General features: G+C 37.3%; 1 protein-coding gene across 1 annotated transcript in view; it reads right to left on the bottom strand.

The window, feature by feature from the left end:
- The window catches only part of LOC126252391 (dynein axonemal assembly factor 11), a 226,572-nt gene that overhangs the window by 57,026 nt on the left and 151,815 nt on the right, over nt 1-17,731 (bottom strand). Inside the window, exon 6 of the mRNA XM_049953282.1 lies at nt 3,521-3,751. Coding sequence (XP_049809239.1) covers nt 3,521-3,751 — 231 coding nt within the window. The remainder of the gene's footprint in view (nt 1-3,520; nt 3,752-17,731) is intronic.

Raw genomic sequence — 17,731 nt, 5'->3', positions numbered from 1 at the left:
GGAAGTAAATAGGAATATAAAAAAAAGGGAGGAAGGTTTATCTGTTTAGCAAGAGTAATAGAAGGCAGATTTCAGACTACCTAACAGATCAAAACAAAAATTTCTGTTCCGACACTGACAGTGTTGAGTGTTTATAGAAATAGTTCAAGGCAATCATAAAATGCATTTTAGACAGGTACGTGCCGAGTAAAACTGTGAGGGATGGGAAAAACCCACCGTGGTTCAACAACAAAGTTAGAAAACTACTGTGAAAGCAAAGAGAGCTTCACTCCAAGTGTAAACGCAGCCAAAACCTCTCAGACAAACAGAAGCTAAACGATGTCAAAGTTAGCGTAAGGAGGGCCATGCGTGAAGCGTTCAGTGAATTCGAAAGTAAAATTCTATGTACCGACTTGACAGAAAATCCTAGGAAGTTCTGGTCTTACGTTAAATCAGTAAGTGGCTCGAAAAAGCATATCCAGACACTCCGGGATGATGACGGCATTGAAACAGAGGATGACACGTGTAAAGCTGAAATACTAAACACCTTTTTCCAAAGCTGTTTCACAGAGGAAGACTGCACTGCAGTTCCTTCTCTAAATCCTCGCACAAACAAAAACATGGCTGACATCGAAATAAGTGTCCAAGGAATAGAAAAGCAACTGGAATCACTCAACAGAGGAAAGTCCACTGGACCTGACGGGATACCAATTCGATTCTACACAGAGTACGCGAAAGAACTTGCCCCCCTTCTAACAGCCGTGTACCGCAAGTCTCTAGAGGAACGCAAGGTTCCAAATGATTGGAAAAGAGCACAGGTAGTCCCAGTCTTCAAGAAGGGTAGTCGAGCAGATGTGCAAAACTATAGGCCTATATCTCTGATGTCGATCTGTTGTAGAATTTTAGAACATGTTTTTTGCTCGCGTATCATGTCGTTTTTGGAAACCCAGAATCTACTCTGTAGGAATCAACATGGATTCCGGAAACAGCGATCGTGTGAGACCCAACTCGCTTTACTTGTTCATGAAACCCAGAAAATATTAGATACAGGCTCCCAGGTAGATGCTATTTTCCTTGACTTCCGGAAGGCATTCGATACAGTTCCGCACTGTTGCCTGATAAACAAAGTAAGACCTATGGAATATCAGACCAGCTGTGTGGCTGGATTGAAGAGTTTTTAGCAAACACAACACAGCATGTTGTTATCAATGGAGAGACGTCTACAGACATTAAAGTAACCTCTGGCGTGCCACAGGGGAGTGTTAAGGGGCCATTGCTTTTCGCAATATATATAAATGACCTAGTAGATAGTGTCGGAAGTTCCATGCAACTTTTCGCGGATGATGCTGTAGTATACAGAGAAGTTGCAGCATTAGAAAATTGTAGCAAAATGCAGGAAGATCTGCAGTGGATAGGCACTTGGTGCAGGGAGTGGCAACTGACCCTTAACATAGACAAATGTAATGTATTGCGAATACATAGAAAGAAGGATCCTTTATTGTATGATTATATGATAGCGGAACAAACACTGGTAGCAGTTACTTCTGTAAAATATCTGGGAGTATGCGTGTGGAACAATTTGAAGTGGAATGATCATATAAAATTAATTGTAGGTAAGGTGGGTACCAGGTAGAGATTCATTGGGAGAGTCCTTAGAAAATGTAGTCCATCAACAAAGGAGGTGGCTTACAAAACACTCGTTTGACCTATACTTGAGTATTGCTCATCAGTGTGGGATCCTTACCAGATCGGTTTGACGGAGGAGATAGAGAAGATCCAAAGAAGAGCGGCGCGTTTCGTCACAGGGTTATTTGGTAACCGTGATAGCGTTACAGAGATGTTTAGCAAACTTAAGTGGCAGACTCTGCAAGAGAGGTGCTCTGCATCACGGTGCAGCTTGCTCGCCAGGTTTCGAGAGGGTGCGTTTCTGGATGAGGTATCGAATATATTGCTTCTCCCTACTTATACCTCCCGAGGAGATCATGAATGTAAAATTAGAGAGATTTGAGCGTGCACGGAGGCTTTCAGACAGTCGATCTTCGCGCGAACCATACGCGACTGGAACAGAAAAGGGAGGTAATGACAGTGGCACGTAAAGTGCCCTCTGCCACACACCATTGGGTGGCTTGCAGAGTATAAATGTAGATGTAGATGTAGATGTAGAAGATCACAAAATATTATACCAGTTTATAAATACCTCTTCCAATAAAAAATTACCAGTTCCAAGTGACCTAATTATGAGTAACACCTCCATGAAAGTCTGCCTCCAGCATGGGTATGGTCAACATCTCTGTGTCAATCATGTAGTAACTTGTATTATCTTTTATGAACTTCTTTGAATGAATTAGTGAATAACATTCATTACTGTCCCATCTCTCTGTCACCATCAGGAACTTCTGTGTATTAGTGTCATGTATCAGGATATCTGGTGTGTTAACTGACTGTGTAACCTAAAACTAATGTGATATTGTTCTGTCAGAACTCAACTGTGAAAGTTCATTGTATCTGGTACTGCCATACTGATTAATAGGGTGTTGAAAATGCCTGCCTGGGAATAAAATTTTATTGAAATCTGAATTTGGTCATTGTAGTGCTGCTAGTCACAATGAATGTGAAAACAAGTCAAATTAATTAAATGTGTGTTATGTATGTTATTGGAGGATTTACCTGTTTACAGCAATTCAATAAACTCTTGCTGCTGAGACACAAGAAATCACAAGTATGCATGTTACCGAGGGACACAATGGCAGATCATGTGCATTTAGTCATTGCATTGAACATGAAAGTTCTATTGATTTGTGGAGAATTTGTATGGTTCTTGATATCACCTGTTTTCAATCCTATTCAGCATGTTTGTAGTGTTTCCTACAGAAATGTATATGCTCTATAGTCTGTTCCTGTCACAGAAACATCAGACCAGTGATGTAGCACAAAATCTATATATTTTTTGCATCCATCTACAGATTATTTGAAAACAGTGGCAGAATAACACAACAGCAATCTTTCTTATGATATTTTGTAATGCACTAAAGTATGTTTTAGTAAGCACTTCCTTACTCATTCTACATTCTTTAGGTAATGACTTACCACATTAGAGGCAGTGAAATCAATATCGTCAATGGCAGTTAATCTCACAATGACTGAGCAATCCTAAATGTTGGCAGCACCTAGTGCTATCAAAATTTCAAAGGGGGCTGTGTGATTCTCAGAATGTAAAAGTTTGTTGTTTCTGTCTTCTTTCATCACCCCCATAACAGCGGTCACAATTATCACAATTATCAGTTCCCTCTTTGTCTCTCCCTTTCTGCCCATCCATATACCGTGTATAAAACTAAGAAAATTCCTTCTTTTCCTTTATTTCAATAGTTTCAGTCAGATTTTCTACTACTAAGAGAAAAAAACACAATGAAAGCAGAATTAAGTTTCCTTAAATAGATGAATATAAAGTGTACTCCATGGTTCTACATTTACTTCTGAAACTGCATTCCTCATGCTAAGATTTTATAACAATTATATTTCAGTATTTGCAGAGCTACATTACCTGAAGACAGGAATGTCTAATATGTAACATCCATCTTCCTCTTTGAGTGTAAATGGAACCTTGGCTTCATTCACATTACGTGGTTTCCCCTCTTTGTCAAAGAGATTAACACATGCTGGCTCATTTTTAAAATCATTATTACTCAAATCCTTGTTGTTGTTGCTCTTTCTCGCTTCTAATGCCAAATGGACTCTAGTTTCAGGGCTGTGATCACAGGTTTCTGACCAAAATCTGTAACCAAATTTTAGTTATTTGTTTGCACCAGATTCTCTTAAGTGAATCAGTGGAAAGAAAAGCTGAAGCTCTAAAATATGAAAAATTTTAATCATGTAGAACAATTATTCATTAATTAATATATGTATGTTTACCTAGATCATGCACAGACCATATTTTCACATTTCGACAGATCTTAGGAGAACATAGGGAGAAATCACAAAACATAGGATAAATTGTCATAGATTTAGAAAAAGAATATGATACTGTTTAGATTAGATTAGATTTACTTTCATTCCAATTGATCCGTAGTGAGGAGGTCCTCCAGGATGTGGAACATGTCAGAAGAACAACAATACATGACAAATATTTACAACTAAAACAAATAAGCTAATGTACCATTCCACAGGTCCCAAATGGAATGATCATCATTTTTTAATGAACACTATATGAAAGAGTCATTTTACAAATACTAATGCACTAAATTTAAAATAAAAAAGTTTTTTATTTATTTATTATGTAATAAACATGTAATACAACTACTAGAATACTTTTTACAATGAACACATTACTGCACTGAAATGGTGCAGAAGTTAGATTGTACTTACACACACACACACACACACACACACACACACACACACACACACACACACACACACACAAATTTTCAATGAACACATTACTGCACTGAAATTGTGCAGAAGTTATATTGTACTTATATACAAATCAGTTGGTTTTACTGAGAAATTCATCAATGGAGTAGAAGGAGTTGGCCACCAATAAATCCTTTAGGCTTCTCTTAAACTAAGGAACTGTCCCGAGGAAATTACTTTGGAGAGTATTACATATAGTGAACATAAAGGGTCCTTTAATTAAAATAATACAAGAAATATATAAAGATAACATATGTCAGTCCTTTAATTAAAATAATACAAGAAGTATATAAAGATAACATATTTTGAGTTAAAATGCTTTCACAGAAATTTAGAACAAGCAAGGGTCTGCTAGAAGGCTTACCCAGGTCATCAACATTATTTAAAATCTATATAGACAGTTGTCTTAATACGTGGTCTTGTAAATTCAATGGGACGGGGCTAGAAATTAAAGATGGGGTTTATTTATATCACCTACCATTTGCTGATGATCAAGTAGTTATAGCACAAGGAGGGGAGGATGCAAATTATGTACATAATCAGTTAACAATGGAACACAGAAACTGAGGATTGAATATTAACTATCAGAAAACAGAATGCCTCACTAATGATCCAGATGACTTACACGTAGAGGGAAAGAAATTAAGAACGTCAATAATTTATGTTATTCACGATCCATTTTAGAGGTGGTGAGAAAATCAGAGGTAGAAATTAAGAAAAGAATTATTAGTGGAAGGAAGGTCATTGGGATGTTCAACTCAATCTTAGGGAGCAGAAATGTAATAAACCAAACCAAAAGAATCATATATAGATAGATACTACAAAGCATATTTATGTATGGAGATGAGATATGGACTACTAATTTCCGACACATAAAAAAACTGCAAGCAGTAGAAATGAACTTCTGGGGAAGATAAGCAAGAATTTCTAGAAAAGAGAAAACAAGAAATGATGCAATAATAAAGAGAATGGAAGTAAGAAATAGAATACACGACGTGATGGATAGAAGGAAATTACAATGTTATGGGCATGTAAGAAGAACGAAGGAAGCCAGAATATCAAAAATGATGCGGGAATGAGACCCAGAAGCAAAGAAGAGAAGAGGACACCCTATGACCACCTGTCTCTAAAATGTACAATTAATAATGAGCAGAATTGGTGTAGAGGAAGAAGATATACAAGATCAAAGCATCTGGTGGGACATTGTGAGGAGATAAATTAAGATCTTATGTAACAGGTGTAATAATTTCCATGTTTATCTATTACTAGCAAAGTTTTTTGGCTGACATTCTATTAACAAATGAAAATAAACTGCTCAACAACATTTTCAGCCACATCTATACCAACTCATTTGTGTGGACCATGGGATGAAGGAATAAACTTTTCTGTGCAATAAAAACAAAACAACAACCAAAATAATGACAGTCAGATGAAAGTACACATCATTGCAAATCTGTGAAATCAAACTCTGCTGTTGGATGACATTCAATACTGTGTTGTACCACTCTATGCATTGTAACATGCTTGGGTCATCCTTGGCATTCTGTCCACAAGATGGTCAACATATTGCTGCTCAAGCAAGTAGTGTATGAGAACTCCTGCAACAACACACTGGAAGTTTCAATTGATCTCATGCACGCTGAGTTGGGCTCAAGTCAGCAGATTGTCAGGGCATGTTTTGTCTTGATGTAACTGGACATAATTGTTTTCTTTCCTGGTGTTTCCTCCAGCGTATTTCGCAATGTGATGGGTATGAGTTATGAATGAATATTCTTAAATATTACAAGATTTTAAAATCTCTCTCTTTCTTTTTTTACATAACTGCATGGGCACAAATTGTCAAAAGATGTTTTATTAAGTGATCAAGTAACTCTCTTTGAACAATGTGATGAAACAGTACAGGTGAGGAGTTATTAATAATGTCTATTAGAGAGCAGCAATGAAACCAGACAAACATGGCGAGCTCAAGAAATTAAACAGTGGAAAATCAAAGCTGAAATAATTACAGTATTATGAATAGGATAGATTGCTACTCACCCGGATGATTTGGGGGCAGTGGGGGTGGATCACGGTTGTGGGTGATTTGGGGACAGTGGGGATGGATCACACTTGTGGTGAGTAGTAAACCATCCTTTTCATAGTTTTGTCAAGCTCAAGGGATTTTTATTAAGGGAATATTGTTGCTTAGTTCTAGAAAAGTAAAATCTTAATAATCTAAATGGACAGTAGAAAAGACTGAAAATGTGGTAGGGTAACAGAGAGATAACAGACAATGTGATGTAGAATGTGAAAATATTTTTAAAAAGTTGAAAAGTTAGTAATAAAAGTTAAATGATGAACAGATGAGGCAATCCAGCAGTGTTAGCAAAACAGAGTGGAGAACGGTTAACAAGGAAGGCAGGGGAAGGGACAATGTAGTGTGCAATAACATAATAATAAGAGGCAATGAAAAACTGATGAGTGACCCCAGGAAGTATGTGAGAGATTCAGAGACCAATTTAGCAAGATGATAAGAGGATGTGATGACCCACCTCAGGTGCTAAATCCCAGTATTGTCCGTAATTCATTCTTCCTGAGGTGTGTTACAGAACTGGAAATCCTGAAAACCATTTCCAACTTAAAAGCAAATACCTCCAGTGGCTGGGATGACATCTCAGCTAAATTTCTGAGAGAATGCAGTAATGAATTAATAATAGATATTGATACTTATGAAAGAAACTGTTTTACACACCATGGAATGCATCACAACAAACATGGTAGGGAAAGATTAGCTGCGAGCATTAACGATGTACTTGAACAGATATCTCATGATAACGAATACAGACCTGTTATTGCAATGGAAGCTCCTTCACAGGGAAACTAATACGGCGGACCAATTCCTATGGAATTCGGTCTGAAAGAACTAACAAAGCAAGGGACCGTAAATTTGCAGTAAAACTCACATAGGTGTAAACTTTTCCGACAGTTTAATAGATACTGTAAATTATTTAGTCAGTAAAAATAGCTTCATAATGCACTTAAACATAGGTGGTGTGTCGGGAGAAATGATGAACAAACTATATGACTTAGAAATACTCTTAGGGCAAATCAACTCTGTAAAAGTCATATGTTTGAATGAACATTGGCTTAAATGGGACAATGTCACGCTACTAAATTCACTCTCAGGATACAAGTTAGCATCGAGTTTTTGCACAAAAAAGGGGTATGGGGGATCAGGTATATTAGTTGAACAGACACAAAACTTCGAAGCCAAAACAACTTTTGATTGTTTGAATGAGGAACAGGTATTCGAAAGCTGTTGCATTGAGCTGTCTGAATACGGTTTACTAATCATAAGCATATATCATGTCCCGGAATATTGGGCTACTAGGGCATTTCTAGAGAAATTTGAAACTCTGCTAAGTAGGTTGCAGCTAGGGAAACCATATAAAAAGATTGTAATTTGTTCTGATTTTAATATAGATATAAGAGACGAAAACAGATTTGTTACCACCCTGAAGGATTTGTTGGCTACAAACGGCTTAACACTAAATTTTACTGAGTACACCGGGGTAACAGCCACTTCTGCCACAAGCATTGATAATATGGTGAGCAGCAAAAATTATGGGAATACAGAAAAACATGTATTAGACTTAGGAATATCTGATCACTCAGCACTTTTTATGTCATTGCCATACATAGACAAAACATATAGGCCCACAGTGAAATTGGTCAGAAATTTCAGCCAGATAAATATAAATACATTTATCTTGAAATTAAAGGAAACCCATTGGACCTTCAGCAACCAGTGTTCAGTAAACAATAATTACAACACTTTCATATCTGAATACAAGAACATTTTCAATGAATGCTTTTCCCTCGTATCAACACGTGATAAATACAATAAAAGTAAGACATGGATTACGGAAGGTATCAGGATCTCTAGTATTAGAAAGAGGGAAATGCATAAGGAAGCGAAAACCAACCATGATGCTGAATTTATTAGGTACAAAATCAAATACAAAAAAATATTTGATCGGGTAGTTAAACAAGCAAAACAATTGGGAAACAGTAAATATATAGCTAATGCCTCAAATAAATCAAAAGCAGTATGGCAGGTTGTCAAGAAAGAAACAGGTACTGAAGAAACACAACATTTTAATTACAAACTAGAAATTGGTGGGAATACTGTTACTAACACTTGGCACATCTGTGAAGAATTTAATAAGTACTTCATAACCACAAACAAACATCATAACTTCTTACTTCCACAAATAAGACCTGATGCAGTACTGCAGGAATCAAGAGAGTTTAAATTTACTGCAGTATCATGTCACGAAGTAGCTAATATCACACAATCCCTAAAAAATCTTAAATCTGTGGGCTGGGATGAAATTCCAACAAATATCATAAAGGCAGGAAGTGACAGCATTGCACCTCAACTCTGTAAAATAATAAACCAATCGTTTGATGAGGGCTGCTTTCCAGACAGACTTAAATATGCTGAAGTCTGTCCAATCTACAAAAAGGGAAAACAAGATGATTTAATAAATTTCCGCCCAGTGTCTATACTCCCAGTTTTCTCTAAAATAGTTGAACGAATAGTATGTAATCAATTCGAAAAGTACAATAAGGAAGGTAATATTATTCTCAATAACCAATATGGGTTTAGGAAGGGACGAAACACTTTACAAGCTGTAAATGAACCAATCTCTAAAGTAAGTAAATGCCTTGACAACAAACAAAGTGTATCTGGTATTTTTTGTGACCTCTCAAAAGCATTTGGCACAGTAAACCATAAGCTACTGCTCCAAAAATTGGGTACCTATGGCTTCCATAGAAAATCTATAAGATGGTTTTCATCTTATCTCAAAAACAGATACCAAAGGGTGGTAATACATCAAAAGGGAGAGTAAACTTGCTCTAGCTGGAAAGAAATTCAAGCAGGCATGCCCCAGGGCTCGATATTAGGACCACTTCTGTTCTTATATTACATAAATGACATGCCTAGCAACGTAAATACAGATACAATACTTTACGCAGATGACTCAACTGCTGTAGTCTGCTGCAAAACCACTGATGAATTAGTAAGGACCACGAAACAAACTCTACAAGAACTTGAACAATGGATAAAAGATAATGCTATGAAATTAAATCTTGAAAAAACACATATCATACACTTCAGTACCACTCAAACTACTAAATGTATATCACAAATAGAATATTCAGGTAAAGAACTGACCACAGTTGATTCTGTAAAATTTCTTGAGATAACTATAAATAAAAACTTGCAATGGACCGACCATGTGGACAGTTTACTGAAGAGATTAAATAGTTTAGTTTATGCAATGAGGGTACTACACAAAGTAATGGATTTAACGCTGAAGAAAACTGTATACCACACATATTTCATAACACTTATAAGATATGGAATAATATTTTGGGGTGCTGAAAAGACAAACCTCCTTCAAATCTTCAAACTAAAAAAAAAAAAAAAAAAATAAAAAAAAAAAATCAGAGCAATGGCAGGAACCAATAGTAGACATTCATGCAAACCACTACTCGAAAGCCTGGACTTCATGACAATCCCTTTCATCTTCATATATGAAATACTTCTCTTTGAACAGAAAAACTCGCATCTGTTTGAAGGAAATACATGCACACATGCCTATGAAACTAGATACATGCTACCTTGTCACCGACTCACAGTATATGAAAATACTCCATATTACATGGCTCTGAAGATCAGAACTAAGATAAGGTCAATATTTGGGGGATCCACATTGGAGACCATTGACACATACCTAAAAAGCAAATGTTATTATAGTCTAGAAGAATTTCTAAATGAATAAAAAGCAATGTTATAGTTTAGAAGAATTTATAAATAGGAATAGGGAGTAAAGATACAAGTACAAATGGTATACTTTCAAAGCCATATAGATACAAAGTATATGCATTCACTGTGTATTCATGTTTATATATAGAATTATAGTTTGAATGGCAGTTTGTATCCTGTTCAGTACATCCATACTTCATATAGGTGTGTGAAGGCTTTGGTAATGATTCGATGAGTTACGAAAAGATTTAAAATATAATGTTGTATTTTTATTATAATAAGCAATGTATGTATTACGTATTTCCTGTAGTATATAAAATACTGTAACAACTTAGGTTAATGTATAAAAACATGTTATGTGACAATAAAGTATCTTCTCTTATCTAAAGCCACAACATTTAATAAACAGCTCTTTCAGTCAGGGATCATTTCCTGATTTGTTAAAACTCACTGAAATAAGACTGGTGCATAAGAAAGAATAACTACTGATATACAAAATTATAGGCCTATTTTATTGACATAAATATTTAGTAAGTTGTTGCAAAGGCTACTCTTTGATCAACTTGTATCATTTTTCTGTAAGTGCAATCATTTAAAAAGCTCTCAGCATGGTTTCAGGAAGGCCACATCTACAATAACAATTGTAGCTACATTTGTCATGTGGTATTGGATAAACTTACTGATGGAAACAAAGTTATTGGCACCTTTTTAGACCTATCCAAAGTCTTTGACGGTAAATAATTCCACTCTGCTATATAAATTAGGAACTTATGAAGTCAAAGGAGTGACATTAGATTTGTTAAGATCTTGCTTCACTGACAGGAGACAATGTGTGAAACTGTATCATACAAGTGGAGGACATTCACAAACAGTAAAGTCATCTTATAAAATTCTTGACTGTTGAGTCCATCAGGGAAGCATTATCAGGCCTTTTTTGTTTATTGTATACATCAGTGACATAATAATTCCACAAAATTCAAACATTTAAATTATACCAACGATGCCTCCTTCCTAAGCTGGAGCTCTACAAAACAGTTAGCTGTGCAAAATAATACAAAGAACATTAGCCTTATCACAGAACATCTAAAAAAAAAAAAAAAAAAAAAAAAAATTGGCACAAAATAATGACAAGACAATTCTCATGGAGTTTCTGCTAAATTATAAATCAAGACAAGTGGATACTGAGGCACAGTTATCAATTGAAATAATTGATAAATAAAAATTCCTGTGTATTACAGTAGATGAACATCTTACATGGAAGGAGCACATCAGCTATATGTATAAAAAAATCTCTTGTAACACCTACCTGCTAAAACACCTTTCTAACATAATATCACCACTTTTAAGACAAAGCTGTTTTGGAATCATACACTGCCACTTACAATATGGTATCAAGATCTGGGGTGGGGCACCAATTGTATACATGGTTAGGGCTTTTGGAGCCCAGAAAAGAGCAATTCGGATAATAGGTAATATACTGACATGTTCTACATCCTGGAGGACCTCCTCACTATGGATCAATTGGAAAGGTGATCATTGTTGAGTCACCTAAAGACAGAGTGTAAGGGTTTGACAGAAGAAATTAGTAAGGCATACATGGGAAAAATGTGTGATTCAATGTTGGCTATAAACACAACTAAGTTCCCAAAGAACATTACAGATTGTGATGACCAAAAAATTATTTCACAGCTTAAAATAAAAACATCTAGTTCCTGGGATGACATTCATCTCAATTAATGAATGAATGCAGGAATAAATCAATGAAGACATTAACACAGTGAATAAACAATTCATTTGGTCAGAGACTTTTTCTGGTAAGGAAAGTCTGTGTTTACAAGTTCATAGTTACAGCTATTTAATTTTAGTGCATTTACAACTATTGCAATATTACCAAATCTACACCTAAGAGACAGTACGTCACAACAACTCCATCCGACAATGCTAAGTTATAGTTTCACAAAAATATCAGTTTGTTTGTTCAATTATTAATTACATTGTTCATAAAACTAATAGTCAAGTACAGTTGAATACAGTCCAACTGACAAGTTATTGCAAATTATGTCAGTAGTATACTAGCTGTGAGCTAACCTAATCTTCATTTCTGTGGAAGTAAACTATTTCATTTTTACAATGTAATTTTCCCTTAATGACACTTAAGATCACATAAACTGCTCTTGCTAATCGTGCCAGTCTAATCTTCTATAAATAACTTTAATTCTCTTTTGCAAATAAATTTAGCTTTCATGCAAAATTTTCATTTTCTCTCATCAGTAAATTTAAAATGTAATTCATATACATTTTATCTAAGTCAGTGAAAGCGTCCAGGAAATACTGCAAAACAGATCAATTCGCTCTAGCTGTCCCCAACAGATCCAATGCCTTGGAGGCCAGCAACAAAAACATTCAGACATCCCAATAAATTCAGAAGAGTCTGACTGTACATAGCATAATGTGAAAACTACATGTAAGAAGAAGATATTTCAGAAGCCTCCGAAGGTCTTAGGAGGGGAATGTCAGAACTGGTACAGAGTTCTTTGGGAAGTGATTATCACGTAACCTATGACTTACAATCTTTGCAGAAGAAGCTTTGCAAAGAAGATAATGTAATAATAGTAGGTGTTGCAGCCAACAGACAGACTGTAACCTTAATTATACAACTGAGGATGACATGAGGCACACTGCTGTGAATGCTCATCACACTAGTGTGAAGATCATATCACTCTTTGAGTTGTATAATAAGTGCTGTATACAGCATCTAGTGGAATATGTTAAGGCAGAAGTGTGAAAATGGCTGAAGGAAGAGGCATGCTGACTTACTAGTGAGACATGCATCATCCTTCACTCAGCTTTATAATGCATGGCATAGTTTGCATTGGAATGCTCCTGGTAAAATGCTACTTGTATAAGTGATTGCCAGATGCATCTAGCCTGACTAATCAGTATACATCCTATCCCAATGTTTCTCGATGTCGTCCCTAGCCTTTTAAAGTGTAAATTCATCTGCAACACAGAGGTACATAATAAATATTGTTACAATTGAAACTGTAACTAGCAAAGCAACATGCCACTGGACAGAGCCATGGTTATTAAAGAAAATGCACATAGTGTTTTCCATAAAAACATCAGAGACACAGTTACAAAAATTATGAATTTCTTGTATGCATACAGGAATATGAAAGGACATATGGAATGTCAACAGGCTTGTTGTGCGTATCAGGACGTCTGATGGAAATCAGTGAAACTGAATGGATTCTTCTTGATGGATACGAGCTAAAACCATACCAATGTAGAAATAGTAAGAAGTAAAGAGGAATGGTTATATATTCAAGAAATGGGGTTAAGTCCAAGGCACTTCAAGTTTATGAATATTATGTTGTGGCACAGAAGATCAGAACATACATAACCTTGAAGGACTGACACTTTACAGCCTGTGAGATATACCTGATACGTTAAAGATTTATGAGCTGTTTGATACTCTTATCTTATGAAGCTCAAAATTCCCTACGAGATATAAAGGATATAGTGCTGCATGCACTGGCAACTTGTTTTCAGGCCCAACTACCTGTAGTGATTTAGACGTAAAACCAAAACAATATTTTATTTGACCACAGTAGTCAAATGTAAATATTAAATCTTATTGCCCATTTAGATATGGATCATGGAAGAAAATTAGGGGATGGTTGGGGGATTAATTTACAAATCAGACAGTGTAGATGGAAAGTTTATCTCTTTCTTAAACATATTTCTATAGCACTTTGCCTTGTTTTCAATAGAACAAACATGAGTAAAATCAAACAGAAGAAAGGATAAGGCATAACTCCTGATATTAAAAATACAGTCTGTTAGTAAGAGAGGGAGCTACCTAATTCTGAGAACAAGCAGTACTGAAAAGTACTCCAGTCTGTTATTAAAACTGAGGTACACATTCAGTATACACAGAAAGACTTTTCCCCTTAGGGAAATAGCGTACAGGGCTGGAAAGAATTCCAACGTGCACTCGGTTTGTCTGCCGGGGGGGCCTCATCCAAGATGTGGAGGCGGTCTTGCCTGCGGCTATCAGCGTATGGGGTGCAGTTGTCTGCAAGTAGTTACTGCACCAATGATGCCCGTCGCTTGGGTTCTGAGGCGATCCTCAGTTCGTACAGGTGGATGGAGAATTTGGTGAAGACCGTTGGCCTCGCACGCGGGGTGCAAGCAGAGCTCTCTATTTGCAGCATCGTTACCAGAGAGGATCGGGGTCCTTTGGTGTGGAGCCGACTGGAGGGTCTCAACTAGAGGCTTTGTTGACACTGTGACGGTCTTGGCTGCAGATTTCTAGACTTGTGCTATTGGGTGGGGAATTGTAGAATGCCCCTAGATAGGTCAGGGGTGCACTACACAAAGGAAGTGGCAACTCGGGTAGCAGAGTACTTGTGGTGTGCACATGAATTTTTTTTAGGCTACGCAGTAGTGCGAGGTGTCCTGATGAACACTCACCAGTCAATGTGCAGGCAGGGAAATCAGGATGCGCTCAGTGTAAAGACACTTCAGCTATCAAGATATTAGCAGTAAATTGTCAGAGTGTTGGAAATAAAGTTCCTGAATTTACTGCCCTCAAGGAAGCGTGTGGAGCGCAAATTATTCTTGGGACTGAGACCTGGCTGAACCCTGAGATAGGAAGTTCTGAAATATTTAGTGAGGGTTGGAATGTGTATCGGAAAGACAGATAAGATTCCGTAGGAGGTGGTGTCTTCATTGCAGTTGACAAAAATATTGTGTATACTGAGGTCGAAGTAGAGTGTGATTGTGAAGTTATCTGGACACGTTTAACAGGGCTAGGGGAAATAAATTTAAGTGTGGGGTGTTATTACTGGCCACCAGGTTCCACCGTGACAGTTCTAGAATTATTCAAAGGGAGTCTACATTCTGTATCGCAGAAATACCCGCATCGTGCTATATTAGTCGGAGGCGACTTCAACCTACCTAGTATAGACTGGGATGTCTATGGATTCATTACAGGTAGTACAGACAAGCCGTGTGAATTACTTTTGAACACATTATCCAAAAACTGTCTTGAGCAGCTAAATTGACAGCCAACACGTAATGGAAATATTTTAGATCTGGTAGCCAGACCAGATTTCATCGATGGTGTCAGTGTTGAGACAGGGATTAGTGATCATGATGTTGTCATTACGACTATGGTTACGAAAGTTAAAAAGTTGGTCAAGAAGACTAGGAGAGTATTCTTACTAGAAAGAGCAGATAAGCAGTTGTTAGCATCCCACTTGGTAAATGAATCGACTTCATTTACTTCCGGTACGATGGACGTGGAAGAATTATGGGCAAATTTTAAACACATTGAAAATCATGAATTGGACAAGTATGTGCCAAAAATGTGGGTTACGGATGGAAAAGACCCACCGTGGTTTAACAGCGCAGTTCGGAGAATGCTTAGGAAGAAAAGGCAGTTGCACTCGCGGTAGAAGAAAGATCGGGAGAATAAGGACAGGCAAAAGTTAGTAGAGATTCGTGCTGCTGTAAAAAGAGTGATATGCGAAGCATTCAACCACTACCACTGCTGAAAACCCAAGGAAATTCTGGTCTTAAGTAAAATCGGTAGGCAGGTCGAAGGTTTCCATCCAGTCATTCACTGATCAGTATGGCCTGGCAACGGAAGACAGCAAAACGAAAGCTGAAATTTTAAATTTAGCATTTGAGAAATCTTTCACGCAGGAGGATCATACAAACATACCGCCGGTTGAGTCTCGTACAGATTCCCATATGGAGGACATAGTGATAGACATCCCTGGGGTTGTGAAGCAGTTGAATGGGTTGAAAATAAATAAATCGCCAGGTTCTGATGGGATTCCAATTCGGTTTTACAGAGAGTACTCTATTGCATTGGCTCCTTACTTAGCTTGCATTTATTGCGAATCTCTTGCCCAACGTAAAGTCCCAAGCGATTGGAAAAAAAAGCACAGGTGACGCCTGTATATAAGAAGGGTAGAAGGACGGATCTTCAAATTACAGACCAATATCCTTAACATTGTTTGTTGCAGGATTCTCGAACATATTCTCAGTTAGAATATAATGAATTTCCTTGAGACAGAGAAGTTGCTGTCCATGCATCAGCACAGCTTTAGAAAGCATCGCTCCTGCAAAATGCAACTCGCCCTTTTTTCACATGATATCTTGCGAACCATGGATGAAGGGTATCAGACGGATGCCATATTCCTTGACTTCTGGAAAGCATTTGACTCGGTGCTCCACTGCAGACTCCTAACTAAGGTACGAGCATATGGGATTGGTTCCCAAGTCTGTGAGTGGCTCGAAGACTTCTTAGGTAATAGAACCCAGTGCGTTGTCGTCGATGGTGAGTGTTCATCGGAGGTGAGGGTATCATCTGGAGTGCCCCAGGGAAGTGTGGTATGTCCGCTGTTGTTTTCTATCTACATAAATGATCTTTTGGATAAGGTGGATAGCAATGTGCGGCTGTTTGCTGCTGATGCTGTGGTGTACGGAAAGGTGTCGTCATTGAGTGACTGTAGGAGGATACAAGATGACTTGGACAAGATTTGTGATTTGTGTAAAGAATGGCAGCTAACTCTAAATATAGATAAATGTAAATTAATGCAGATGAATAGGAAAAAGAATCCTGTAATGTTTGAATACTCCATTAGTAGTTTAGCACTTGAAACAGTCACGTCGATTAAATATTTGGGCATAACATTGCACAGCAATATGAAGTGGGACAAGCATGTAATGGCAGTTGTGGGGAAGGTGGATAGTCATCTTCGGTTCATTGGTAGAATTTTGGGAAGATGTGGTTCATCTGTAAAGGAGACCGCTTATAAAACACTAATACGACCTCTTCTTGAGTACTGCTCGAGCGTTTGGGATCCCTATCAGGTCGGATTGAGGGAGGGCATAGAAGCAATTCAGAGGCGGGCTGCTAGATTTGTTATGGTAGGTTTGATCATCATGCGAGTGTTACGGAAATGCTTCAGGAACTCGGGTGGGAGTCTCTAGAGGAAAGAAGGAATTCTTTTCGTGAATCGCTACTGAGGAAAATTAGAGAACGAACATTTGAGGCTGACTGCAGTACAATTTTACTGTCGCCAACTTACATTTTGTGGAAAGACCACAAAGATAAGATAAGAGAGATTAGGGCTCGTACAGAGGCATATAGGCAGTCATTTTTCACTCGTTCTGTTTGGTAGTGGAACAGGGAGAGAAGATGCTAGTTGTGGTACGAGGTATCCTCTGCCACACACCGTATGGTGGATTGCGGAGTATGTATGTAGATGTAGGTGTAGATGTAGACTTAAAAGAGTAAGACAAAAATATTTGGAACATTATTAAGCAATGAATGTACAATAATTGTGAACTACCAGAAAATAGCTCTGGCAGGAACGTTGACACTCCCAAATCATTGGCTACCAAACTCAATGATTACTTCTTCGGTGTTGCACCTGCTAATACACAATCTAATACAGATGCAATAGATTTACTTGTACAGATATTGCACACACCACCAACAGACATTCA

This window comes from Schistocerca nitens, chromosome 4 (assembly GCF_023898315.1).
Source record: "Schistocerca nitens isolate TAMUIC-IGC-003100 chromosome 4, iqSchNite1.1, whole genome shotgun sequence".
Classification (NCBI taxonomy): Eukaryota; Metazoa; Arthropoda; class Insecta; order Orthoptera; family Acrididae; genus Schistocerca; species Schistocerca nitens.
This window is presented reverse-complemented; position numbering and strand designations above follow the sequence as displayed.